The sequence below is a fragment of the Stylophora pistillata genome, chromosome 14 (genome assembly GCF_964205215.1).
Source record: "Stylophora pistillata chromosome 14, jaStyPist1.2, whole genome shotgun sequence".
NCBI lineage: Eukaryota > Metazoa > Cnidaria > Anthozoa > Scleractinia > Pocilloporidae > Stylophora > Stylophora pistillata.
This window is the reverse complement of record NC_142532.1, coordinates 16,300,200-16,327,664: the sequence shown is the minus strand read 5'-3', so window position 1 is coordinate 16,327,664 and position 27,465 is coordinate 16,300,200. Positions and strand designations below refer to the sequence as shown.

The following is a 27,465-nucleotide window of genomic DNA, read 5'->3' as shown; positions in this document are numbered from 1 at the left end:
ATTGCAGTGATTATACTTTGCTGTAGCGAGTGCCGTCAAGGGTCACTTTATGGCTCCACTTGACTTTCAACACGCTCTCTCTGAAACACAAATTGAGAGGTTCATTAGGGATCAGCGTAGCGTTATTGAAAATAAACATTGTTTTTCATGTGGACTTTAAAGGATCAAGAGGGATTTTACTTTTGAATGCGGAAGGCTGGACCGAGTCTACCAGAATGCACTTCGATTTATCACTGGCGGGAAAATTACACAGTCGAACGCGGGTAACATTTCTGAGCCCTAAGCTTGAGGAAATCTGTGTATTTTACCTTTCTCTAATAGCCAGAATGCCAGTGGATCGAAAGCCTATGCGATTTGCTCACAGTGAGGGTCAAACAGATGTCTGTTACGACGAAACAGGCGGGTAAGTGGAGCGATTTTTGTGGATCAGTTTTTTCAATCTTCAATGGCGCGTTTGGGAATTATGTTACTTTCTTCTCGTTAGCACAACAAAGGTTAGATTAGAGTCCCTTCACTCCATCGACAGATCTTTCTAAGTCAGATCATAACCTTTAAAGAAGGATAAATTAATAGATCAATTTGTGTATTTGATCGCTCTGCGAATGTAAGGTGAGGTAGGATAAAGCAATGAAGTGCTCGATCGATCGTTCGAGACTGTTTATTTCACTACCAGTGGGGTGAAGTGATGTAAAACTTTAAGATACGTCCAGAAATGCATACAATAACGAAAATGGCGATAATTCATGAAAATCGTAAAATCTGGCACTCTGATTTCGCCAAGCTGATTTCGCTACGACAAATTTGACTCAAATCGTCCAACCCATGAAGATACACTCGTTTTAGTATATACTAAATCAATTTTATTCACTTCGATGTTGGTGGCTAGCAGTGGATATTTACCTCGCTGCTCTGGGACTGTAAATTTCTACTACCAGCCACTTCTTCTGGGGTGAATAGTTGTTAACTATCATTTTTTCCATTAGTGTTATTACTACATATGATGCACGATCCTAGCGGTAGATAGCGCTATTTAAGCAATAGCGAAAATCAGACCTGAAAAAAATCAGGCCTGTACGGGATTCGAACCACTGACCTCTGCGATACTAGTGCAGCGCTCTACCAATTGAGCTAACAAGCCAACTGGGAGCAGGCCATTAAGTTGATTCGTAATAAACCCGTGAAAGGGATAAATGAGATACAATGAAATATATGAAGTTCATATATTTTGTACTGCAGTATTAGATACATATGATGCACGATCCTCGCAGTAGATAGCGCTATTTAAGCAATAGCGAAAATCAGACCTGAAAAAAATCAGGCCTGTACGGGATTCGAACCATTTTCGCTATTGCTTAAATAGCACTATCTACTGCGAGGATTGTGCATCATATGTATCTAATGCCACAGTACAAAATATATGAACTTCGTATATTTCATTGTATCTCAGTGTTATTACTATTATCATGATTGTTTAATTTTGTTATAAAATCTCTTTATACTCAAAATTGAATGGAGTCTGGTCAAGTGCCAGCAGAAAGGGCCATTCGGTTTGTTAGCATACTGGCCCTTTTTTCAGATCTGCCAGACTTAATTCCTATGAGTCGCTTATCATTCTCTGTTTTGGTTTTAGTTACCTTTTGACTTGTGGCTCAGATGGAGATGTACGTATATACAAAGATTTTGATGACAGTGATCCAGAATCTGTCAGGGCTGGAGAAAATGTAACAGTCCTGTTAGTCAAGGTACAGGTCAAGAGGATGATTTTTGTATTGGGTCCAACTTGAAAAATATTAAGAAAAAACCAATGTGACATTACTTTTTGTATGGTGCTGTATATGAGATGCTTGTCAGTAGCGGTTGATGCCAGGTGGTGGATCTAGGGGAAGGGCCTAGGCCCCCCTTATTTTAGGTTAAAAAAAAATTGCAGAAGGAAGAAAAGACAGCAGATGTACACACAAAAAAAAAACAGCCTCTCGCTTCCTAAGCTCAAGGTCAGGGTCCACCACTGGTACCTAATGTTCTATCATAGTAATACCTAACTACTTTTTGTAGCCTGATACTTAGCCTTAATATTTGTTAACCCTTCAACTCCCAAAAGTGATTAACATGTAACTTCTCCCTATAATATCCATACATTATCCAGCAAACAGGTAACGAGAATACTCAAACTTATCAGGTTAAAGTTTTCATCTTGATCTAACACCAAAAATTAATTCTGACAACCAATTCACATGGAAATAATTATATGCAGCAGCTAAAGCAGAGGCATAACACAAACAATCAGATCTTGGGAGTTATATAGGACTATGGGTAATTGTTAAAAAGTTATTAGTGTATATCATTTTGATGTTTATAATTATTATTTCAAATGGTTATTACTTTGCAACATTTTTTTTTTGCAGAACAAGAAAATAGTCACTGCATCAGATAATTCTGTTCAAGTTTATACCTTCCCAGAGGTACAGAATACGTGTGTATTAATTTTTTATTCTACCCCTCTTTATTACTATCATTTTGTGGTTGCATTTATGTGTAAGCCAGAATTTTGTGAATTTTGATTGTATTTCACATAGTACTGAGTTTGCAAATAGTTGAGTTGGATCTTGAAGGTGAAACTGTTTGTGCATAGATTTTCTGAAAATTAGTCCATTTTGTAAAGTACGTGGGACTCTGAGTTATGCAATTTTAATTAAAATGTTTTGTAAATGATATTAGGGGTCTCCTGATGGAATTCTCACAAGATTTACAGCATCTGTCAATCATATATGCTTTAACCAATCAGGATCAGTGTTGGCAGCAGGAGCAAGGTTTGTTAAATGGCTTCTGAGGAACAACTAGCTTGCACTGTATAAATTGTCAATCTGTGGCTACATGGTCAGCACAGGTATGAAAGATTTTTGAAATCTTTCCAGATGAAAATTTGGAGTAAAGAGAGGTGGCATTTTTCACTGGTATGAAACAAAGTAAAATTCAAATTCACTAGCACGGGCTGATTTGGGGAGGAGTGCTCCATGGTTACGACACCGGCACATCTCGCATTCTAACTTCTTCAATGAATTTGTTTGCATGCTTTGCCTTATGATAAACTTATATCAATAAATTTTTAACGTCCTATCAAAACTGTAACAAAATTCTTGAAAGTGATTGGTTCTAACCAATACAATTAGAGCACTAATAGCATGGTGTATACATTATGCTTGTAATTTGACAGTGTGCATGTCATACTTGTGTAATTGGACAGTGTGGGTTTATGCCCACATTGCTACATTGTTTCAGGTATATACATAAATTTTGAAATTATTTTCTCTAATAATGAATTGTTCCTTGCAGTGATTTTAACATAAAGGTGGTCACTGTAGCAGATGGAAGCCAAAAAGTTCTTAGGGGCCATGAAGCTCCAGTGTTAAGTGTGACAATGGATCCTAAAGATCAATATGCTGTAAGTTGGAGGATAGATTTCTCAGCATTTTATTGAAAAAATCTTTATATCCTGGAAATTTAACGTACTTGGGGTGAGAATATGATTGGAAGTTTTTGAGGGAAAGAAGAACAGATCTGAATTTTTATTAGAAAAAATTTGAAAGTGCTGATGAGTTAGTAAAAACCACTAACTAAAGGTTTTTTGTTTGTTAATGGTTTAGCATCTGTACAACCCACAATGCTTGTTGCATAGTTTTATCATTGTAAACTTGAACTTTGACAAAAAGAATGTCAATTGTATATATCCCCCACCCCACACACCAAGTTATACCCCTGGGAGGGAGGGTGTATGTTTAAACATGTATCTCAAAAGCCTGGAGGTACATGGATATTTTTAAGAACCAGTTATTTAGAAAAAAATGATCAAAGAAAGTCTCAAGTAGAATTTAAAACTACGCTATTTTGTGTTTAGGCTTCATCAAGTTGTGATGGTACAGTTAAAATCTGGAATTTGGGTGATCAGGTATTTTTTGTTTTTCTCATTTTTTAATCATTTATTTGCATTACCATGTATAAATATATCAGGTATTAATGAACAAAACAGTACATTGCTGATTACTACATGCAATTCACATAAAAAGGATTTAAGAAAATAGGTATAAGAAAAATTGGTGAAGGAATAAACAGATAAAGAAGAAGAAGAAAAATAATAACAGAGATAATTAAGGGACATGAAGACAATCACCAAAAAAAGTTGACTAGGTGTTTTTTGCCTTGTGATGTTCTCTTAGCAATGCTTTGTTTACTGACTGCAACTGAAATCTTTGCATTTACCTATAACCTGTTGCATTTACTCAAAATGGGTAAGGACAAAACATGGACCCCTGGTCCATGGGCCCCCACTTTGGACCCGGTCCATGGACCCCTTTTGCTGGACCCCACATAACAATAAGATATTTTTTGTTTCGCAAGTTTTTTTTGGTTTGCATTTAGTTCTTACTACAATTTGGATCATACCGGCTACATCCGATCCGATAAAACCAAATACCGCCTTTCCCACAGCAAAGACGACGCCTGATTTTCATGCCAGAAATTCGAGTCATTTCGTTCACATGCTACTCTATTTTTGCAACCAAAAAACAACAAAAAATCTAAGAAACAAAAGCTATAATAAAACCACTTATTTTTGATGAGAAAATCATAGGTGCCTATTAAGTTTTTACTCTAAAATCAAGATGAAAGACAAAAATCGCTAAATATTTATACAAGTGTCCAAACCAGTAAGCAGATCAGATTTCAAAGTGAATATGCAAATTTGGCCCTGTGCGAAGAGATCTCATGTTACATGGAACTTTTCAATGAGGAGCAAGATGAAAGGAGCAAGAAATATTTCAGGACAAGAGCTTTCTTCAAAACTGATCTTGATTCGCATTTATTAGCGAAAAACGTGCATTTACAAAGCGCATGCAGTGGAATTCATTGTGGTTGTATTGTCGGATCGGATGCAGCCGGTATGATCCAAATTGTAGTAAGTACTTGTGAACCAAAAAAAAAACTTGCGAAACAAAATATATCCTATTTTTATATGGGGTCTACGAAAAGGGGTCCATGGACCGTGTCCAAAGTGGGGGCCCATGGACCAGGGGTCCATGTTTTGTCCTTACCCAATCAATATTGATATATTCTTGTTTGATTTTCCCGGCAGACATGCAAGACAACTTTATCAATCCTTCCCAGGGTGAATGATGCAAGGTAGTCCACAATTTCTGTAGAATGATAAAACAAATAAATCACTGTATTGGAATACTGATTCACTTTATCTTGCAGCAATGAGTTCTCTTTGCTTTTTATTCAAATTTATTTGTACACCAAGAGCTATGCATAATGTGTCCTTTTCCATTTTTTCCTGGAAATTGAATTTTTACGTTTGTTGACTATTTCATAATTGACTTTGGAGCTGTGCTCTAAAAGCAAAGGCTTACCCTTTAACTCCCAGAGGTGATCAACTTGTAACTTCTCCGTTAAATATCAATACCTTATCCAGCCGAGCAAATGGGTAATGAGAATACACAAACTTATCAGTAGAAGCTGTTTTCTTGATCTATCACTAAATGCTCACAACCAATATACGTATATACAAGAAAATGTGTAATAGTTATGTGACAGAGTCACTTAGGCTTATTTTCTATTTAAAACATGTTTGTTCTTCTGTTTATTTTATTTTCTGAAATTTTAGCGATTTGTCAGTAATGTGTTAATTGTGTTAGTAATGTGTTAATTGTATTATTCCAGTACCTGCTCTTGTACTGTTGTGTAAGAGTAAACACCGATTTCCCTTACGTAATTCCTGTTTTGTTGACTGCTCCTAACCCAAATTTGGTTTTAAGTTATTTTTACCTTTTCCTGTATTTTACTATAAGTTACAACCATTTGCTCGGTAAGTTCAGTTGATTTGTTGCCTTCCCGAGAGTGCCCTTAAAGCGGATTCCGAGTTATACTAGCTTTTGTGTCACTTGTTCCCGTTTTTTTTGTACCATTGCATTTATCTGCCGTGTAATAAACTTGTAAATCTTCCCTCGGATCTTTTGTTCTTACATTGACCATTTTGGCCGTCTTACAGCTAGAGGGGATAATCATGGACTTATTGATGTACACACAGAAGTAATACAGACATGGAAAAGTTACACCTCTTTGACCTTCATGGGCTGGCTTCCCTTTTAAGAGATTTACAAAAGTAGAACTCACAGCTCTATGACTTTTGCAGTTCTTATATTTTGATGGATATCTGACTGTTACTAAATGATCTGTTAATTCTCATCCCTCTAGGATCTCAAAGACCTTATGCCGACTTGCTTGGCAGCCAGAGAGTGGCAAGGTACGGTACTGTATGTGTGGTGAATTTGGTGATACATTTTAAGTGAAAAAAGTGATACAAAGATGAAAACAAATTCATCTAACTTTTGTTTATTCTTCTCTTGTTGGAATCTTTTATTAGTATATGGCTGTTCCAGTGGAGAAAACTGTCAAGGTATATGTTGTCCCTTCACACCTAACATCAGTATGCATATTCTCCATATGGTTTTTGATACATTTCCTAAGCTGCAGGCAAGGAGATATAGTTTACTGATCAAGAGCTTCTTAAGTTAGTGATCATTTCCTTTATTCTCCTGACCTTAATGTGTGATTCAGTGGTGCCATTGTAAGGAGAAATTAGGTGCTGGTCACTCTCAGAGGATCAAGGGCTGAATTGTATTAGAGAAAGGGTGTATTAGGATTGGACATGGTTTTTAATTGATGATTCTTGGTTTACACCAACTCTTTGCTAAGCTGTCTTTCTATTTCCTGGTCAATCTGTTACTTTATTGATCACTCAGTCAGCCAGTCAGCCTATCCATTGGTCTAATTGTTCTTTCTGACTGTCTCTCTGGCCAATAGTGGATGTGAATGCATCCATTTAACTTTCAATTGGTCAGACATTTAACCAGATAGCCAATTGGTCAGTCAGTTATTTGGTCAGTAGGGCAGTCGTTCATATCCACCTGTCATGGTCAGTCAGTCAGTCAGTCTGTCTGTCTGTCTGTTAGTCAGTCAGTCTGTCAGTCAATCTGTTTGTCTGTCTGTCAGTCAGTCTGTCAGTCAGTCACTCTGTCAGTCAGTCTGTCAGTCAGTCTGTTAGTCAGTCTGTCAGTCAGTCTGTCAGTCAGTCTGTCAGTCAGTCAGCCATTCACAGAGCAAGTGAGTGGGTGAGTCAGTCAGTGGAGGTCAGCAGCTATTTCTTAAACTTACACCAAGAGTGCTTCTGTTTATGCTAATAAATAATGGCTGCATTCTCTGTGTAGGTTTATGAAAGGGATACATGGAAAAATACTTTCAACCTGGAAAAAGATGGTCATAGTGAGGTATGTGTGTACATTTATGGTAAAATAATCACTTGTTTTTTTACATCGTAACTCCCCAACTTGTTCATTAAGAAAGACAAGGATCATACTAATATCACTAAATGTGTCACTAAATGTGTCACTAAATGATCTTGCGATAGTATTGATCAGGGGAATATTGGGTGAACACTTAAATTGAGGAAATGTGGTATTTCTGAATTGCTAAATTATTGCATAAATTCAGTGAATTAATGTTTTAAATGGTATCTGGTATTTCAGTTGGTCTCTCTTGTGTCTTGGTCTCCCTGTGGTAACTACATTGCATCTGCTAGTATCAATGGAGAGATGTTTATCTGGAAGGTGGCAACGCAGGCAGTTATTGAGAGGTTTGGGCCTCAAATAAGAAGAGCCTATGATAAGATGCCCCAAGTTATTAATTTATGCAGATAGACTCTTATAGTTTTTTTTTTTTAAATTGTCTTGAATTTCAACTTAAATTACAACTTAAAGATTATGATGTGACATGTAGAAGTACATATAAGATAATTTTTTATGGGTGTTTAATATTGCCAATCAGCTGTTAACATGTCACTTGTATTGCATGCCTGCCAACCTGCCAGGTTGTTAAAAGAATGGCAAAGTATTCACCATTCTCAACCCAAGGTCATTTGTTGAATTTTAGAGTCATGTTTACTCTAGGGACTCTTGACTGAGATGTCAGTCAATACTCAACTGATGTTGTGGTCAACGCTCGATTGATTAGTAGTGAACAATCGGTTGATAGGTGGTTGATAGTTGGCCAATACTCAGTCGAGACTTGGTTGATAGTCGGTTGATTTATCAGGTGAGGTTATTGACTATCAACTGAGTCTCGACCAAGTATCAACTAACTAATGAATGACTATTGACTGAGTGTCGACCGACTATTCATCAAGTGTTGAGTGACTACTGGCTGAATGTAGGCCAACATATCGGTTGAGTATCAACTTACCCTCCTCCGATATATCAACAGTAATATCGGTTGAGTGTACTTATGGTAAATGTGATCCAAATTTTATTATAACGTAACCAAAGTAAAGCGCACGCTCTGATTGGTCAATTTAGCATCCCCCAGTTGCCCATGGGTGTACGCTGCTGATGTGGGCAAATGCAAAGACTGTTTTTCCGCGCGCGCACTTGTTTTTTCTGGTTGTGTAAGATTTGTTAAATAAAAGGGAACTCTTTAGCAATAATGTATCAATGTTATGTTATAAAACACCACAGCGTACACTATTGAGTTATAGATGCACTTGGGAGGTTTGCTAAGCACTCAAGAAGCTAGATTTGCTCTTGGCTATTGCCTCGCGCGACTCTTTCACTTCTTTCGTGCTCAGCAACCTTCCGCTTGCATCCATAACTCAATAGTGTATGCTGTGGTGTTTACCATTTGTCAATTGTCAATAAAGGCGTATTGTGTTTATATAATAAACAAACAAAATAATACATGATTGCTTGTAGATGTGAAATTTCTCTTCAAGTGTTCAACCCAATTTCTCACTTGTCTGCTACGTTCACGTGTGAGATATCTAGTTGAACACTTGAAGAAAAACTCCATTTCTTTGCATGCATTCAGACACGGCTGCAGACCACCCTTGATATTTTTACTTTCAAAATAGCTCAAGAAAAGGATTTAGATTGACTAAGGTCATGAAGTTTTATGTGATATTGTTTTGTTCTAGGATAACTCATGAAAGTGGACATACCATTTGTGGCTTGGCATGGAATCCAAAAGGAAACAAAGAAATTGCTTATACTGATAATCAGGTAAGCAAAAATGTAATTTTAATTATTTAGTTGTACTGTTACATGTTTGTTGATACCTTTTAATACAGCTGAATAGCATTTACCCTGCAATAGCATTTACCCTGGCAAGATGTGAGTTAGTACTAATGGTTCAGGGGCTAGTATAAAGTAATTGTTATTAAAGGAATGGAAAACCTTTACAAATCGGAAAAAAATTGAGAATTCAGCCTCCCTCCAAACCTTAGTTGCTAATACCCGTAATACCTGATCGTTGTCTGAAATGTTAATGCCTCCCTCACACTTTGCCCCTCTCCCCCCTCCCCATCCCCCGATCATCCTTTCCTTGCTAGCCTCCTGCACCTCATATCCCACAAACCTCATCTCTTACCCTTTCCGCTTCCTTCACATTCCAAACCCCTCATTTCCACCTTCCCTACCTTTCAGTTGTCATTTTTCACTCTTTTTTTATACCTTCCTCTATATCCTGCATTTCTAATTAAGAAACAACCTTTCATCTCTCATGGTTCCCCTCTTATTTCTGATTGTTTGCCTGTCACCACTCCCTCCCTCTCATCTTGCAAACTTCATCAATTACCCTTCAGCTATTACCCAACCCTTTGCTCCCTCCTCTACCTCGTCCCACTCCCTCACCCCTCACCCCTAACCTGTCACTCCTCCCCATCCCTCCCTCCCTACCAATTGCCTTAGCCTCACATCCCCAACCCAACCCCCCCTCTTACCATCACCCCTCATTCTTCATCTCTCTCACTCATTGCTCTCCCTCATTCCTTTTCAATAATTAATATTATTCATCTTGTGGTGGCCTCAAAAGTTTTAAATGTCTGATAGTAAAGAAAAGGTTCAAGAGGGTATTTGTGTGTTCTGTCCATAAGTCCAACCCAAGGACTTTGATGAGACCGTAATGCAGCCGTGCCATGAACTATAAGAAAGCTACCTGTGATAAACTCTTGAAGACAATGATTTCTTATTGGTTTCACTTTGTATTTGCTACAGGGTCAGTTTGGTGTTTGTGAGAATGTGATACCAAACGACGAGGTTAGTAATGGATATATTGCACCTCTTTTTGAAATTTAAAATAAAGAGGGAAAAGAAAAGAAAATAGAGCATGCAATGAGAGATGATGACAAAACATCTTAAAGTGATTTATCTAAAAATATACAGAGAAAGAGGAAAAACAAACAAAGAAACAAATCTAAAGAATTTGTTGGTACAGGGTTTTAAATTGTCCTTAAATGTGAGTTATTTTGTCTTGGACCCCATGGAGACCAAGAAGATGTTAGAGCAAGAGTGCTAAGGGTTGGAAAATCTGAATAGCTGGCAGTTTATGTAGAAACTATGTAAAGTATTTTGTATTGCTCAATATTGTTTAAATAAAGAAGATGAAAAGAAAGCATCACTCAGTAGAATATGGGATCTAACAAGATAAATGCATTTACATGGGAAAGAAGCTCAACTCACAGATAAAAAGGAGCATGGAACATCCAGATACATATTCCCTTATCTTTCGTTATTACCTAGAGCAGAAATGTCCTGTAAAAGTTTTATATATAAATTATGAAATGAATTATTTCATTGTCTCACTCAAACACTTTACACCCTACCCTAACATCAGTATGCATATTGTCCTTACTGTTCTCTATACATTTCCAAGAGAGCTTACAAGGGGAATTTATTAAAATATCAAGGGCTTCTTCAGCTGGTGATCATTTCCTTTGTTCTCATGACCTTCAAATTAATGTGGAATTCTGAGGTGATAACATAAGGAGAACTTAGATGCTAGTCACTCTTAAGGGTCCAAGGATTAACCCTTGAATTCCCAAGATCTGATTGTTAATTCTCCCCTTTAGCTGCTACACATTTTCTGGTAAATATTAAGTTACAAGAATTTGGTGTTAGATCAAGGTACCTAACAACCTGATTGGTTTGAGTATTCTTATTACCTGTTTGCTGGATAATGTATGGATATCATGGGGAGAAGTTACTTTTTAATCACTTCTGGAAGTTAAAGGGTTAATATTACTTTGCTTTTGCAGGTAAAAAGCTCCAATCACCCTGTAACTTCCATTGATTTCATGGATGACAGTTTGGTGACTGCTGCCATGGATGCTGATAGTGATGATGAACAGCTTATCATTGGGAAGAAAAAACAAAGAAGCAAGTCCACTGCTTGGATAGATGAGGAGGCAGACGATGATGATGATGATGATGAGTTCAAAGGTTAGAAAAATTGGTGCTGAATGGTGTCACAGAGTTTTGAGTACCACATCTTAATTAGTCTGGATAAGATTGATCAATCATTCTGACATTTAACTGTCAATTATGGTAAACATGCAGTCTCTTTGTTGGTTGATTACACTACGCGAGGAATTGTTACTTGTTTTTAAAGAAGGATTTGTTCAAATCCCACTCATTTCCCTGCCTTTTTATGGTTTTGCTGCTAAGGACTGTGGGCTTTGGCACTAATTTTTTCTGTTGTGGCCATTTTGTTTTTGTTATGTTTTGAGCTTGAAATAAATTATTCTTTTTGATAACTCCTTCCTGCTTATTCAACTGTTCTGGTATTGAGAACACTCGTGAGAAAGTTTTAAATTATTTTACTTCTGGGAAGTACCAACACGGCAGTAGTCAAATAATTATTGAATCCTCATTGGCAAAGATTGGGATCGATCAAAAGTTTTCACAGAGGTTTCACTAAGGGCCGGGAAATGCAGGGCTCGAATTTAAATTCTGGATCACTAACCCTTCGGGTTAGTATAGACATCTTTTTTAATTACCAAAATAATTATAAAGTTTGGTATCCAAGCTCACAAGTTACGATATCTCAAATATTGAACATTTTGATAATAATGACTAGGACAAATTAAAGAGTAGCTGAAATTGCATGGTGACCTAAAAAATGTTGACAATTATGCACCTATTTTATTTCCCTCTCATTTACCATGATTAGTTAAGAACAGTACATCTACAGCACATTCTCTAAAAAGAGTTAAAATTGACTTAACAACTTGAGTATTCTAAGTATTCCTCTGAGAGTTGGGTCTACATGCTCTTTGTCCTGAGGTCTACCAATATTTAAATATGTTAGAAAATTTTACTAACCATGTCAGGTTAGTTGGACACATTTGTAGTAACCAAACATTGAAAATTACTAACCATTGGTGTTGTGTTTCGCGGATTTAAGTCAGACAAAAAACTACAACTCAATACAAACTCAACATCTATATTTTCAACATGGCGGTTCTCAAATCTGCAAGGTATGCACACGGCGTGTGTGCACATATGTGACAGATACCGCGGGCTGGCATGCCTGACATAGCAATTGGTTAACGGGTTACCGTTAATTTTGGGAAATGGGCAAATTGACTGGAGTTCTGAGGAGGGTAATTGTGCCCACCTGGTTTGACAATTTGAAGGAAATTTTATCCTATGAAGAAGTTCAGTTCAAAAAGTTTTGTCAGCCTGTGAAAACTATAGTTGCCCTCCTGCTGAAAACATCAATGAAACCCCTATCTTCATCATGAAGTTCCCATTCATTTTAAAACTATTTACTTGATTTACCTCTTTTTCTCTCTACACTAGACATCCGCAAATTGAAAGCAGCCTTGGCAGCTCCATTAGAGTTTGGCGATGGCGGGAATGATGGAGACACAGGTAGTGAAGTGTCTGCACCACAGGCCCCTAAGAAGGTGATTATACTAGAGATTTGTACTTCTTCTCAGCTGTCAAAGAAAGAATTATTACTAAACTTGACAAAGGTGGTGCAGTGTACTATGTGCATAATTTTCACAAATCTACGGAATTCCATTAACCAATTAACCCCAAGAAGTGATAAATATTTGTTGTAAGTACAAGGCTGTGCTCTAAGAAAAATTGAAGGGAGCCCAGTGCTCTGAAACTGTGAAATCCAGGGTGCTCAGCATGCTTTTTATGAAAATACTAAGATTCCTGAGTCACCCAAGAGCAAAAGTAAGGCACCAGGGGCCACCAGGTGCTACTAGACCACAGCCCTGAAATATGGTCTACCTAAACAGATATTTTTTTGTCATGCTCCATCCCCTTCTCCCAGAGGTGAAAGCCTTGAACTATAATCTTAGGAGAATTAAGTTCAAAGTTTGTACTACCTAAATGTAAAACGAAGCGTTGTCAATCCACTTTTCAGTTTATTAATTATAATTCAAGTTTTTTTATAATTCTTAATGGGTAGACACACAAGGATTGTCTAGGATCTTCAATATTTTACATATTCATATCCATGTATTCATATATCTTTCTTAAAATTTTACTTGTTAACAAATGGTAAACACCACAGCGTACACTATTGAGTTATGGATGCATGCAGGAGGTTGCTAAGCATGAAAGAAGCGTAAGAGTCGCTCAAGGCGATAGCCGAGAGCGACTCTAGCTTCTTGAGTGCTTAGCAAACCTCCCAAGTGCATCCATAACTCATTAGTGTACACTGTGGTGTTTACCATTTGTTTTATAACATAACATTGATACATTGTAGCTAAAGTGTTCCCTTTTATTTAACAAATCTTACACGACCAGAAAAAACAAGCGCGTGCGGAAAAATAGTCTTTGCATTTGCTCATGTCAGCAGCGTACACCCATGGGCAAATGGGGGACGCTAAATTGACCAATCAGAGCGCGCGCTTTACTTTGGTTATGTTATAATAAGCTATAGTGTATTTCAGTTTTTGACTGCAATTCTTTTAGCAAATAAACTATCTATCTATCATGCTTCTCATTTCAGGAAGTGATCCACACTCCATTTATTCCAGTACTCCAGCCACCATTCCAACCTGGCTCAACCCCAGTCCACTTAATGCACAGGTTCATGGTTAGTAAATGATATTGCTTGACTGTGATTTAATCCTTTTCTGTGTGGGAGATGCATTGGGCCTATAATTTTATATACAGTGTGCTGCACTTTGGCAGAAATTTTGAGGCCTGAACCTTACTTGGAGACTTATAATGGCTGTGTTCACACTTGGTGCTTGAGCATGGCACCCAAGTATGATTCTTGATAGGCGCTAATGTGAACACACCTTTTTTTCAAGTACCCATGCCAGAATTTGGACACCGTGCCTGTGCCAGGGCACTGAACCAGGGGCTGATATATCGGGTACCCAGTGTCTGAACACAGCACCATTTTGTACCCATGCCATGGCACTAATGTTCCGGCACCAAGTGTGAGTGTAGCCAATGTTGTATTGTTTCCAGAGCAAAACCATTTCCTCACCTTATTGCTTATCTTTGTCCATCTTCAGGTATGGAATTCAGTTGGAATAGTGCGCTGTCACACGGAAGATGAGATATCATCAATAGAGGTTGAATTCCATGACACAAGTACCCATCACCCTTTACATCTGACCAATCATCTAAATCACACCATGGCTGCCCTGTCATCCAGTGCTGTTTTGTTAGCATGCAAAGCTCGTGAGGATTCACCAAGGTACAGATGATGACTGAAGACAAATATCTGAGCAGTAATTATATCTTTGCCAAATGGAGGCTATTGTTTATATATTTGTTTTAGTCCTTCTCGTCGCCTATGTGTCAAAATGGATCGCTATTGTGACAAAAGAATCTTATTAAGGTCACTCTTGCGGATGAAATGGTTGATCTACTTTCAGGTGAGGGGTGGGGGGCGGTTTAGGAGCATGACAGACTCAGGAGCTTTTCCAGGGCCATTAGATCTTGAAAATGTAACAAAATTTTTATGTGTTAAAGTTTAACCTTTGTTATTTTACGTTGTTGTAGTAAGCTTGTTTGTATCCATTTTGGAAGCTGGGATAATTCAAAAGAATGGACTGTTGTCTTACCTGAGGGAGAATCGATCCAAGTTAGTAGCCTAAAACATTCTTCTTTAAAAATTATTACTAAAAATATAAAAAAAGATGTTGTTCTATAGTCAAGGCAACATTCAAGGCATTTGTTGATGTTGAAAAGCTGAAGACACATTACAGAAGAAATAACTTTCAAATATTGGTTGTATTAAGGATATAAACCAGTTTCTCTTTCGAATGATAGTAGTTTATGAGTAGGCACTCACTATTAACACTGCAGGACGAGTGTTTCACTGCCTGCAGGAAGATTTTTGACACGTCAGGAGGGGTCTGGTACTGATCAGCAGTACCAGGTCAATTGCACTTTCTCCTGCTGACCAGTATTGCTCACTGTCTCAAACTTGTTTGAAGATGAAGAAAAGCTTGAAATGAAGCATTGATAATGAGGGATTACTTGCAGAATGACAGGGGCCCGCAAAAAAGCATAAAATTTGCTTGTTTCATTAGTCGTTTCAAACAGCTTTTTACATGAATTTACTGCTTTTCAACCTGTTAGGCAGTGGCAACCGGCAGCTCTTTTGCAGCTGTTGCAACTGACAAGCGTTTCCTTCGCATATTTACCATTGGTGGGGTTCAGCGTGACATTCTCAGCCTTCCTGGTGCAGTGGTGTGTATGTCAGGATACAAGAACCAACTGATGGTCGTGTTTCATATTAACAACCCCCTTCCTGGTGAGCAAGCTTTGGCTCTTAAATTACTGGATTTGAAGCACAACCAGGAAATCATTGTAGAGGAGAGGGTGTTGCTGAGTGAGAAGTCAACACTGGGCTGGCTAGGGTAAGAAACAATATAACCTTATTATGCAGGCACTTGCTTTTAATCAGCTTCTTTCCCCTCCCCCCCCCCCCTCCATTTCATGAAACCGCAGTACACATATCTGATTGTCATACATTCGAATTCATGGATTTATCACCTCAACGGGTTTAATATGAACCAACACAGTGACCAGCTCCTAGTTAGCTTATCAGCCAAGTAATGGTAGAGAACAGTACTGGCATCGTAAAGGTCATAAGTTCAAATCCCGTATGGACCTGTATTTGTTTTCAGGCCTCATTTCCACTACTATACGAGTTGGGTTTATTACTATGAGTAAGATAGTGAATTTATATATATATATATATATATATAATTATTTAGTATAATTTCAGAGTTGAGCAGAGTTTCCAGCAATCTGATTGGTCCAGCGCGTTCCTTATATGACGCTATATAAACTGCTCCACGCGGTTTGTATAAAATGTTTAAAAAAAACGTTAATAATTGTTACTAAAATGTTATGATTTTAGAAATTTCTCTGTTGTTCAGCTCTGAAATTATACTAAAACAATTATTCGCCTCAGGTTCAGTGAATATCGTCGAATAATATTCACCTCGCCTTCGGCAAATAATTGTTAAATATAATTTATATATAAAAAAAACACCAAGCCAACTTATCAGATTTTACAATTTTACAATTACAATTAATAAAACTTATATGGTGCAACTTTCCATGGCACATGATCAAATGTGCTTTACAATAAGTTAAAAATTAAGACTAAAAATGAATAAAAGTTGGAAGTAGATAGAAAGATTTAAAGTGAAATAAAATGATAGAAAATGACAAAATAAATAATAAAAAAAAAGATTTCAAGTACTGCGCGACCTTACCAGTGACAGTGATAGCAGTATTGAGAGATTTTGGAGAATTGCTTTTCTTTTTCTCTCGTCAATATTCCGACTTGTATATCGACATGTATGTCGACAGATATCTCGCCTTATTTCAATTATGTCGACATATTTGTCGTCATATATCTCGCCTTTTCCTTCAAATTATATGTTGACATGTTATCTCGACCAGTTCATCTTACATCATTTCCAGAAAGCAGTGCGCATGGCTATGTAGCGAGGTTGTGATATCCAACATAGAGTTGTGATATCGACATAATTGAAATAAGGCAAGATATATGTCGACATATATGACGACAAATATGTTGACATAATTGAAATAAGGCGATATATAATTGAAATAAATCGATATATATCTTATATATTGATTTATATGTTGATATATATCTTATATATCGACATATATATTGACGTGAGAAAAAGAAAAGCTATGGCCCTTTAGGGGCTCCGTATATATACCTGTTAGTCATTCTAGAGGGAGTTACTCTTAGTTTTTACTTTTCCTTTAAGATTCTCTGAGGAAGGTTCTCCAGTTACTGTTGACTCAGCTGGGGTTGTAAGATTATTGTCTCGTTCCTTTGGTACATCATGGAGTCCCGTTTGTGTCACTAAAAGCAATGTAAGTGTCCGGTTATGATGTTCAGGTGACCAGACGTGGTGTTCTCGAGATTTGATGTGGTGCTCACATGTTTGTAAGAACTTGTGAAAGTTGCCTTTACTACACCAACGTTGATCAGATCGCCAAATTTAAAGGCACTTTGCTGAAACAAAACTTCATAAGATTAAACTTGTGGTTCCTCATTGTTTTCCTTATATTTTTCGATTTTTTTCCGTTACTCACCAGTAAGCCTTACCGTTGTCATCTAAGATATGTTTTTTTTTTGCCCATGTCAGAACAATGCCTTTCTATATTTCATTTGTTATTTTGTTTATTTTTTTGTTACTTAATGTCTTTCTTAATTCAAGGTTTCCTTAACACTCCTTTCCTGATGTGCATCCATCCTCTTTGCTTCTTCCTTTACTGTCGGGTTTTTCCTCTGCTCTGTTCTCCTCTTCTAACCAAGGCCCACTATACATAATAACCAAGGCCCACTATACATAAAAGAATATCTGCAGCCACACAGTGTCAAGGGTCATCAGCTACGTTCCTGCGATCAGGGTCTCCTTTTGGTCCCAAGAACTAACTTTAAGACCTTTGGTGATCGTGCCTTTGCCCGTTCTGGACCTTTTTTGTGGAACGAACTGCCGCTTGAAATTCGAAACAGTCCAAATGTAACGATTTTTAAGTCAAAGCTTAAGACACATCTATTCAAGCTGGCTTACAGTTTGTTTTGATATTTTGTCGTTTATCATTTTAATATTTGTAGTTAATATGTTGTAAAGCGCTTTAGAATATTTTATAATTTTAGCGCTCTAGAAATGTAAATTATTATTCTCCCTATTTTTCTTCCTTCTTTTGAATCATTTTCAACCAATTTTTCGGGTCCTTCATCCCTCCTTTATCCTCCTCGTTTTTGCAGTCTCCCAGCCTCCCTTCCACACTTTGTCCGTTCACTTTTCCTTCTATCTTCCTTTCTATTTTTCCTTCAGTGAATGAAGGACAATTCAGTGATTACTTTTATTTCAGATGAAGAACAAGTCTGATAATTATTGGGTGGTTGGTCTGGATGAGAAAAGCCAGCAAATCAGGTAAGGCAACTCCTGTCTCTTTTTACAGCTCCACACAAATCATACATCAACTTTGTCCTTTGGGAGTCAAACCTTTCTTTTGCTTCTTACCATAATCAGGTGCATCTACTGCAAGGGGTCAACTTACCCACCCACTCTGCCACGCCCAGTGCTTGTCCTCATGCCATTACAACTCCCATTTTGTGAAATGACTACAGAGAAAGGACAGCTAGAGGTATATAAAACTACTTTAAGAATCTCTCAACAAGTCTGCATTGTTTTTAATCAGAAGCACGGAGTTCATGTTAGTTGTATGTGCGTGCATGTGTTTTGTCATAATTTGTACACTCTCAAAAACAATTCACTATCTGACATAAGCCATCCATGTAGTGGTTCAAAAAGTACTCGCCTCACACTCGTAACAAATGGCGAGAATTGTACATCATACTGAATTTACCCTGCCCTTCATCTGCTGATACAGTAATATGAAAATAGTTGCATTTTTTGCGAGTGGGAGAAATTTCGCCCCTCTTAGGGTGGATCTACACATGATTGAGGAATTTAACGAAAAGGAAATGAAATCACAGAAGTGCCTGGTTTTTCTTTCACACAGTTTTAAGTCTATCCAATGTTTTACATGTGTGATTATTGTTTGCGTATGTTTTAGCGTTGAAAGACACTTTTTCCCCATCACATGGTGAAATCCATTTCAGCACAAAACTAACCATAAGGGCTTTTTTTTGTTCTCATAATAGGAAGCGTATATTCGGTCAAAACTCATGTACGGAGCGTCTGATGAAGAAGACAAAGCTTTATCAAACATGGCAAAGACAACTCAGATCCAGAGCATCATGAAGTTGTTTGCGGTGTGTATCCTGTACCTGTATCTTTACTGCGAGGATCGTGCACAAATACATTATTATTATTATTATTGAAAGTTGTTATTATTATTATTATTATTATTATTATTATCGTTATTGGTATCGTTATTGGTATCGTTATCATTATTTTATTTCTTTTTGGTTCAGTCCAAAGGAGTACAATTTTAGCTCATCTTTTTGCAAACTCCAATTTTTTATTTAACCCTTTCCAGCCCAAGAGTGCCATATGGCACTCTCCTGTACCACCCCCTCAAAAGCCCAAGAGTGCCATATGGCACGCTTGACCTCATCGTTTTCCAACCAATCTAAAACGTTCTTCTTTTATTGTTCCAAGTGTCTATTGTATTTCAACCAATAGTGATACAATTTTACTTTCATTTGAGTCTACTTTCAGGGGTAGGGTTCATACAAAATTTTTATGTTATCGTAGGCTGAAAATACAGTGATATGTGTACCCCCGTGATATGTGTACCCCCGCACACATATCACTAGTGATATGTGTACCCCTGGTAGGGATACACAAAACACTGAAGCTTTGCACCCGGGCCTCTTAGAGCTTCAAAGAAAACATGGCCACGAGGAACAAATTTTGTGGTTTTATATTTTAAAGTTTCCGATCCAAAATATAAACGGAAGAAGATCACAATGCAACTGAATAACAATACACATATTGACTGCGATTGCCGCGATATGCGTATCCACATTGTATCCCCTAGATGTATTGGGGATACACATATCACTGAACGGCGATCGCAGTGATATGTGTATCCCCTGACTAACTCGCTGTCGTCTGTCAATTTGGAATCAATAATACACTTACTAGACATATATAAGTTTTGCTAGAAAGACAACAGCGCTTGCTTTACCAAGGGATACACATATCACTTACTACGATTTCCGTAATATGCTTAACCCCGAGATATGTTGAGGATACACATATCACTGAACGAGAGATCTCAGTGATATACGTATCCCCTGGCTAGTGCGATGTCGTCTGTGTACTTTTTAAATTTGTCATTGACAAATATGATTGGGAATCAACAAAACTTGCTGTCAGTTGGTGAAATATCTCATGCACTTACGTACTAGCCAGTAAAGGAGCTAGTAGCAAGTAATTTCAGTGCTAGACAGGCGACAAAGCCGATACGATTGCAGTCACCAGTGATATGTGTATCCCCAACATATATTTTTGTTTACATGACTATTTCGATTCCTTTATATTTCCAATAGATTGTTTGATGTTTGCTACTGGCCCATAAGAACTGTCGGACTCGCGAGTCGTGTCTTTACAGTTCTGATTGTGGAAGATGGTTCAGTGAACGATTTGCGTCTATTAACACAAGCTAGCCGTAATTATTTATTTTTTGGAGGGGAGGGGGGTGGGGGATACACATATCACTGGCCGCCATCTTGGAGGGGGTACACATATCACTAGTGATATGTGTGCGGGGGTACACATATCACGGGGGTACAAATATCACTGTGACAGCGGCTCTATTCCAATCGGATAGCGAGGAAGAAGAGTTTTTGGGATTCGGTCAACAACTTGAATCCAGCAGAAATGTCTCTGACAGTGAGTCAGATATATCTGTGTCTTCTGTAAATACTGAAGACCTTTCGGATTTTGAGCTTACTGACTCAGAAACTGAAGAAGACGGCGTTGTGCCGTGGAACACAAATCGTGATCCAGTCGAAGTGAATCCCTTCGTCCAAAATACTGGTCCAGTCACCAATGTCACCGGAACATCTGCCCTCGATTTTTTTAAACTGATGTTTAAAGAAGAAAATTTTGACAGAATTGCTGAAGAAACCAACCGCTACGCTCGGCAAGCGATGGCAATCAAAGCTGACCCAGAGTGGCGTGAGACAAACGCCGTTGAAATCCGTGCGTTCTTCGCAGTAAACATAATGTTTGGAATCAAACAGCTACCAGAAATCCATTCATACTGGTCAAAGAATCCTCTCCTTGGCGTTCCGGAGATACAAAAGGTTTTTTCAAGAAATCGTTTCAAGAAGATTTCTCAATATCTCCATTTGAACGACAAGAACAGAGATTTACCACGTGGTAATGCTAACCACGACAAACTTTTCAAAGTGCGGCCGCTACTCGATTCTGTTGTTTCTTCGATAAGAAGCGAATACAGGCCAAAAAAAAATGTTTCCATCGACGAGGCGATGATTCCCTTTAAAGGAAGGCTCGGAATGAAACAGTACATGCCGCTAAAGCCAGTAAAGAGAGGCATTAAAGTTTGGGAATGTGCCGACGCTTCGAATGGCTATGTTTGGAACCTGAATGTTTACACAGGGAAGGAGCGAGATGCTAATCCCGAACAAGGACTTGGATACCGTGTTGTCTACAATTTAACACGGCCCTTGGTTGGCAAAAACCACCATGTTTTTATTGACAACTTCTTTTCTTCGATTGCCTTAGCGGAAAATTTGCTTCGCGACCAAATTTATGTTTGTGGAACTGTCCGTTCAAATCGTCATGGCATTCCACGGGAGATCGCTTCAACCACGCAACGAGTGAAACGTCTTCGACAAGGAGAGTCGCTATTCCTGCGAAGAGAGAATTTGGTCGTAACTGTGTGGAAAGACAAGAAACCCGTGTATTTCCTCAGTACACAATCTAATCCTGTCGGCGATGAGCGAGTAAACCGGAGGCAGAGAGATGGAAGTATTGTTGAAGTGCCGAGCGTTCCCGTTGTTAAGTCTTACAACAACAACATGGGCGGTGTTGATCTTAGTGATCAACTTCGCGGATACTATATGACGGGAAGAAAATCAAAGAAATGGTGGCGCTGCCTTGTTTGGTTTCTCGTTGATGTTTCTATCGTCAATGCACACATTCTGGAGAGATTATCTCTGAGTCACAGAAACAGAACTCAGCTCGCTTTTCGGCTGGAATTGGTCCGAGATTTGATCGGTGACTTTTCGTCACGAAGATTGTCAGTGAGTTCTGGGCGAATTGAAGGAGGGCACTGGCCGATTTCCTACACCAAAGGCCGCTGCAAGCGTTGCCTAAAGCAGAAGAAAACTACTTGGTGTCGAATGGCTTGCGAACTTTGCGGCAAACGCATTTGCTTAGACTGCTTTCGAAATCATACCGCAGAGGATCTCGCTTGAACAGTGCCGCGAGATTTGAAATTGCACTTTGCTAATTTTTGTCATTAAAGAAATTTTTGCCTTTGAAAATCTTAAACATAACATGCTACATGCATTTAGTCCTTAGTTTTGCTCGCTTGTATAGTAGAATGAGCATGATAAGTGGAATTAAGTAGTTTCTTGCTTATGTAGTTGCTTATCATAAGACAACATGGAGTCAACATGCAAGTTTTTGTTTTGCTCCAATTTGCAGCTGTGTAGTTCAACAGCATTTTCCTGAAAGGTTGAGATTTTTATACCATTAGAAAGCCTATCATCTTCCGAGCAATGTTTTTCTATAATGTTTTTGCTCTAAATTCTTAGTTTACAAGATATGAAATAAAATGTGGAATGATGTTATTTTGGCTTAGTGAGGTCAATTTCCCTCGGACAGGAGGGGGTTTCCCAGCATGTGGCACCCTTGGGCTGGAAAGTTAAATAATGTATAGTTTGTGTCAAATGGATAAATTGCAGCTGCTCTGCTCGCTTAGATTTTGCGTTGTTTTAAAAAAAGGAAAAAGTGATGAATGGAAAATTTGTTGTCATGGTTCAATATTTTGTAGTGTTCGTGATGGAAATGAGTGTTTTGAATTCATCTGCAGAAAATTGTTTCAACATGGTAGCAGTACATTTTTTTTCCTTTCTGAATTTAGTTGGCCTGCAAAAGTGATAGAGAGTTCCGTGCAATGGAGTTGTGCGAACTGCTACCAGATGCCCATTCTGTAAGTAAATTTGTATCGAGTAATAGTTTAGTAATTGTGTTATCTTATTGTACTTGTGCACTCTTAATGTGACAATACTTTTCAATTGGCACAAGATAATGACTTCAACTCACAGTCATTTTTTTAAAGATGCACGTTTTTCAGTCAGATGTAGTAATGTTATTCAAATGACTATTTCAATAGTTCAAGCTTTTGTTTACCAGGACCACGGTAACAACAATTTTCAATGACCTAAAGAAATAACGTGTAAGTTGGAGTGCCACTAGCTTAAAGTCAAGCCAGCAAAATGTGCGCATGTTGGCCTGTTCTATGCATTTCTATTAGTGAACGAGGTACCATAGTAGAGCATAATGCAAAAAAAGGAGAGGGGTGTTGGTCAAAATGCTTAGAGTTCCCAGCCTATGCGTATGTGATAATTTGAATATATCAACTAAGTTGAAATGGTAAATTGGCCCTCGTTACGATTACAAAAGGTGACATTTCGAGCGTTAGCCCTTCGTCGGAGTAAAAGGCAAAACTGGAGGCAGAGAAGGAGTTTGAGGATGATTGAAGGGCTAACCCTCAAAACGTCAGCTTTTATAATCGTAACGGTGGCCAATTTACCATTTCAACTTTGTTGATATATTCGAATTATTTCGTCACCCCCACCCCCAAACAGTTTCTTTAGAAACTATCAGCCTTTATGGGTATGTGAGCCCGTAAGGAAAATGTAAATGAAAACTTCGCCAAGGGAGATACACCCAGCATCGTCGCCTGTCTTGGACAACTTTTACAGTCAAATCTTTAACCCAAAAGTAATATAAGTGACCAGTACCTGTGAAAAAATTGATACAACATGAACTTAACACAGGCTTTTCCTTCCTCAGGTAAGCTTGGCAATAAAATATGCAGCACGGAGTAGACGAATGAATTTAGCAAATCGACTGGATGAGTTGGCCCGCGAGAAAGCAAAACTGGAGGCAGAGGAGGAGTTTGAGGATGATTTCCAACAAATTGATTGGCCTGTAAGGGGGAATAAGACATCTACGTCGAGGATGGGTGGTCATCGTCCCTCCAATACTCCGCGAGAAGTGGAACAGGAGGAAGAAGAGGAGGAAATGGAGGAGACTGGAGGTGATGATGGCATGGATGATGATGATTATGATGATTATGATGATGATGATGATGAACAGACTTCCAGGAGAGAAGGTGGTGTATCATCATTTGCATTTTTCTCAGCTTGCAACAAACGTAAAAAGAGAAAAAAAAACAGCTGAAGTGATTTGCGTTTCACTGTAAGGTGCATACTCCCATCCCAAAACTTTTCTGTAAATCAGACACCTTTTAGGACTGAAATGTGCTGGCGCCTGTGCCAGCCTGGACTATTTTACCATTAAATATTTGATTATCATAATTATGTCAAAGAGAAGACGCAGTGGTTTAATTGGTTCCTCAGGATTGCAAGTTCTGGGTTCAAATTATAAGCGGTTTGATTGTGCAGTGCTCTCTGGTAAGATACTCAGGATAGTAAATGGTCACAGGCAGTCTGTCAGGAAAACATTGCGTGTACGTAGTGCTGAAGTGTGCTTAAACCTGTGATGGACTGACATCCTGTTACTCATGTTTGCTTTATAGTAATTAAAAAAGCACAGAAATTAGCCGTGGCATTCTTTAAAGTTTGTCTCCTACGCAAATTACATAATTTTTTTCATGCTACTTTCACAGAGAGGAAGGGCTTAGCAAGACTGAACAGTCTAGATCTAGGATCAAAACCAATTTCAACTGCAAATTCCAATCCACCTTCGTCACCTCTTCCAAGCTCAAATCCAAGTCAAGGCCGATCTAATCCTTTCAGAATATCTAGTCCTGGAAAAAAGGCGTCTAGTGTGTGTGGAAAGAGTTTTTTTGACAGCGTGGAGGAAGAGAAGAAAGCATCACTGCAAAGGAAAAGCAAGATATGTTAGTATAATGTTTATTTTGCTACAAAAGGTGTTTATATTTTGAGAAGTCTCTCTGCACTACAGAAACAGCGCTGTTATTGAATCGAACCTTTAGCTGTGGGGAGGGGCAACGCTTGAAACATCAGCTATATCAACTCTTTACGGTAGCCAATTCACATTATTATCTTGTTATATCCCCATCAATGCAGCACCACAGTTTCTTTAGATGCTTGCTCCCTTTATTTACTTCAAATAATGATAAAAGTAATGTGGATTATTATAATAGTGTTTGGAAAATTTTTTTGACCCAAGTCACGCAATTCTTTTTTCCATAATTATCGTGTGACGTAGAAACTGCCTTAATATTTTTCAACGGTGTTTGATCACCACAAGAGGTAAGAATAAGAGAAAAATTAAAGGTTTGTAACCAGAATTTTGGCCTGTTCCATTCATTCATTGGTAAAACAAATTTACTGCAAACTGAGAAGTGAAAAAACGAGAGAGGCTTGGGTCGACTCCACCTAAACCTACATCGTTTTTTTCACTAACTCTGGTGATGTTATCGTGCTGGGCTGGGTTGTACAAAACATGATTAACCTAAGCTGGGGTTATAGCGTAAATGTTACTTTAATAGCTCTGGAAAGAGATTTTTCTTTTGTATTTTTTTCAGTTAGTCTCGAGTCATTTTGAGAAAAGATCCAACAAAGCCTTGGCCCTTTAACACACTCTTTACACGAGAAATTAAAGCCAAGGTTAACTTTAAATCCCAGAATAACGTGAACCCCCTTTCAAACAACCCTGCTGTGCTTACTATTTCGCTCGGTTTAATTAACCCAGCGCCCGAAAAAAGCTAACTGAATTAAGGATTTATAGTAGAATTAAGCTATAAATCCTTTCTAAAAAGCGCTTTACTTTACAGCTCCTGATTCCAGGCCAGTCCAGAAAAGGAAAAAGGGAAAACAAACCACTCTATTGAAAACACCTCAGGAGAAAGAAAAAGAAACACTGAATAAGAAAACATCTCCAGAAAGGAATGGCCCGCCCTCCAAAAAGTAAGTGCAGTATTTTTTTTTTTAATGCTCCGCTTTTACGTCATTTGACCCATTAGGGTGGTGGAACATACACAATATTTTGTGGCTAAAAGATGGTGGAAGAAAGGTGAAGTAGCAAAATACCTGCACTAGACGATCGCAAATGATTTTTGTGTTTTTTTGCTTTTTTTTTTTTAACCAACGAACCTATAAGCGCTTCAGATTCTTTTGTTGGTGATAATAGTCGAATGGTTTTTCTTTTTTTGTGTTATTTTTGTCTTTCGTGCATGCCTTTTCTGATCGACATGATGCTCAGCTAAGGCCGAAGGAGGTCTTTTGAAACTAATAAAATAAGAGTGCAATTATAATTCCCTTTTTTGATTGTCTAGCATTTGATTCGAGTGGACATCTTGCTCGATGGTTGTCAATTGCTCTCGTATCGGCCTGTATTTATTGAGCTTAGTCCTTGGTTTATCGTTTATTAGTAGATTTTCAACCCCGAATATTGCATTTCTAGTGTTTTGATTGGTTTACTCAACTCTGGTTTTCAGTGCATATTCCAAGTCACCGAGGTGGAAATGCATTGCGCCAACTGTTGCAGAGCTGAAAAAAGGCTCGGAATATCCAAACATTCAGGATTCTTTGAAATTAATAAAAAAAAAAACTATTCCAGTTGCGCTTGTTGAATACAAGATTGGTTATAGCTAACTCGGGGTTATGCACCTCGTTGGGTATTTACCATCTCATATCTAACACGCGAACATAGAGTAATTGTTAAATACGTGCAGATCTTTTGAAGTTGTGTTGTCGTCTGTTCCGAACCCAGTGGGTACGAGTAAAAATAGGTGGAGAAAAACCTGAATCTACAAAATATTGGTAATTTGATGCCCAAATTTTCTTGTCTAACTTACAAAGAGATGTCTAATAACTTGAGTAGAGGAGTACCAAAAGATCTTGGGTGGTAAAGGGTCATTTTTTTAATTTTGACAGAGTGAATGGTTTCACCCTTTGGTTTGAGGAGAACAAAGAAGGTTTGTCAAATGAAAATCCAGAGCTGACTGGTACCCACCTTGTTAAATCTGCCATGAGACAATGGAAGGCACTTGATGAAGATGAAAAGATGGAATGGAATAATAAAGCAAAGGGAACTGCGCACGAAAAGGAACAAGGAGAAAAGAAGCGCAAAAGAGAAAAGTCAGATGAAGAAAACGAAGACACTTTAAATACAATTAATTTAGCCAAGAAGACAAAAGAATCAGGGGTAACAGTTGCAAATTCCAAACTGGCAGGATTTGCTTATAACAAAAATTAACTGCAGATCTTTTGAATTGTGTTTATTTATAATAGTCATGAAATTTTAGGTCACTCTCCAAGAATTTCATGGAGTTTGCCAATATTCATGTTTTGGATTATGGAATGAACAGAAAGATGGATTAAAATGGTGTAGCATGACAGGAAAACTGAAATAACAAAAGAGTGGATGGAAACAAT

The 27,465-nt window shown here is 38.0% G+C and overlaps 1 protein-coding gene across 1 annotated transcript; it reads left to right on the top strand.

Annotated features, from left to right (window-relative positions):
- Nucleotides 1-243: 243 nt before the first annotated feature.
- LOC111332134 (WD repeat and HMG-box DNA-binding protein 1) lies at nt 244-27,465 on the top strand. The gene is made up of 28 exons (XM_088744499.1): nt 244-403; nt 1,631-1,742; nt 2,403-2,459; nt 2,716-2,807; nt 3,331-3,439; nt 3,893-3,943; nt 5,126-5,172; nt 6,247-6,295; nt 6,416-6,448; nt 7,260-7,319; nt 7,578-7,684; nt 9,017-9,101; nt 10,095-10,136; nt 11,135-11,318; nt 12,681-12,787; nt 13,852-13,938; nt 14,369-14,553; nt 14,862-14,943; nt 15,444-15,724; nt 17,120-17,228; nt 18,237-18,298; nt 18,398-18,512; nt 19,033-19,143; nt 22,956-23,024; nt 23,891-24,212; nt 24,729-24,962; nt 25,863-25,995; nt 26,965-27,465. Exons 1-28 carry the CDS (start codon nt 327-329, stop codon nt 27,284-27,286), a joined length of 3,324 nt encoding a protein of 1,107 aa, XP_088600625.1. The 5' UTR covers nt 244-326; the 3' UTR covers nt 27,287-27,465.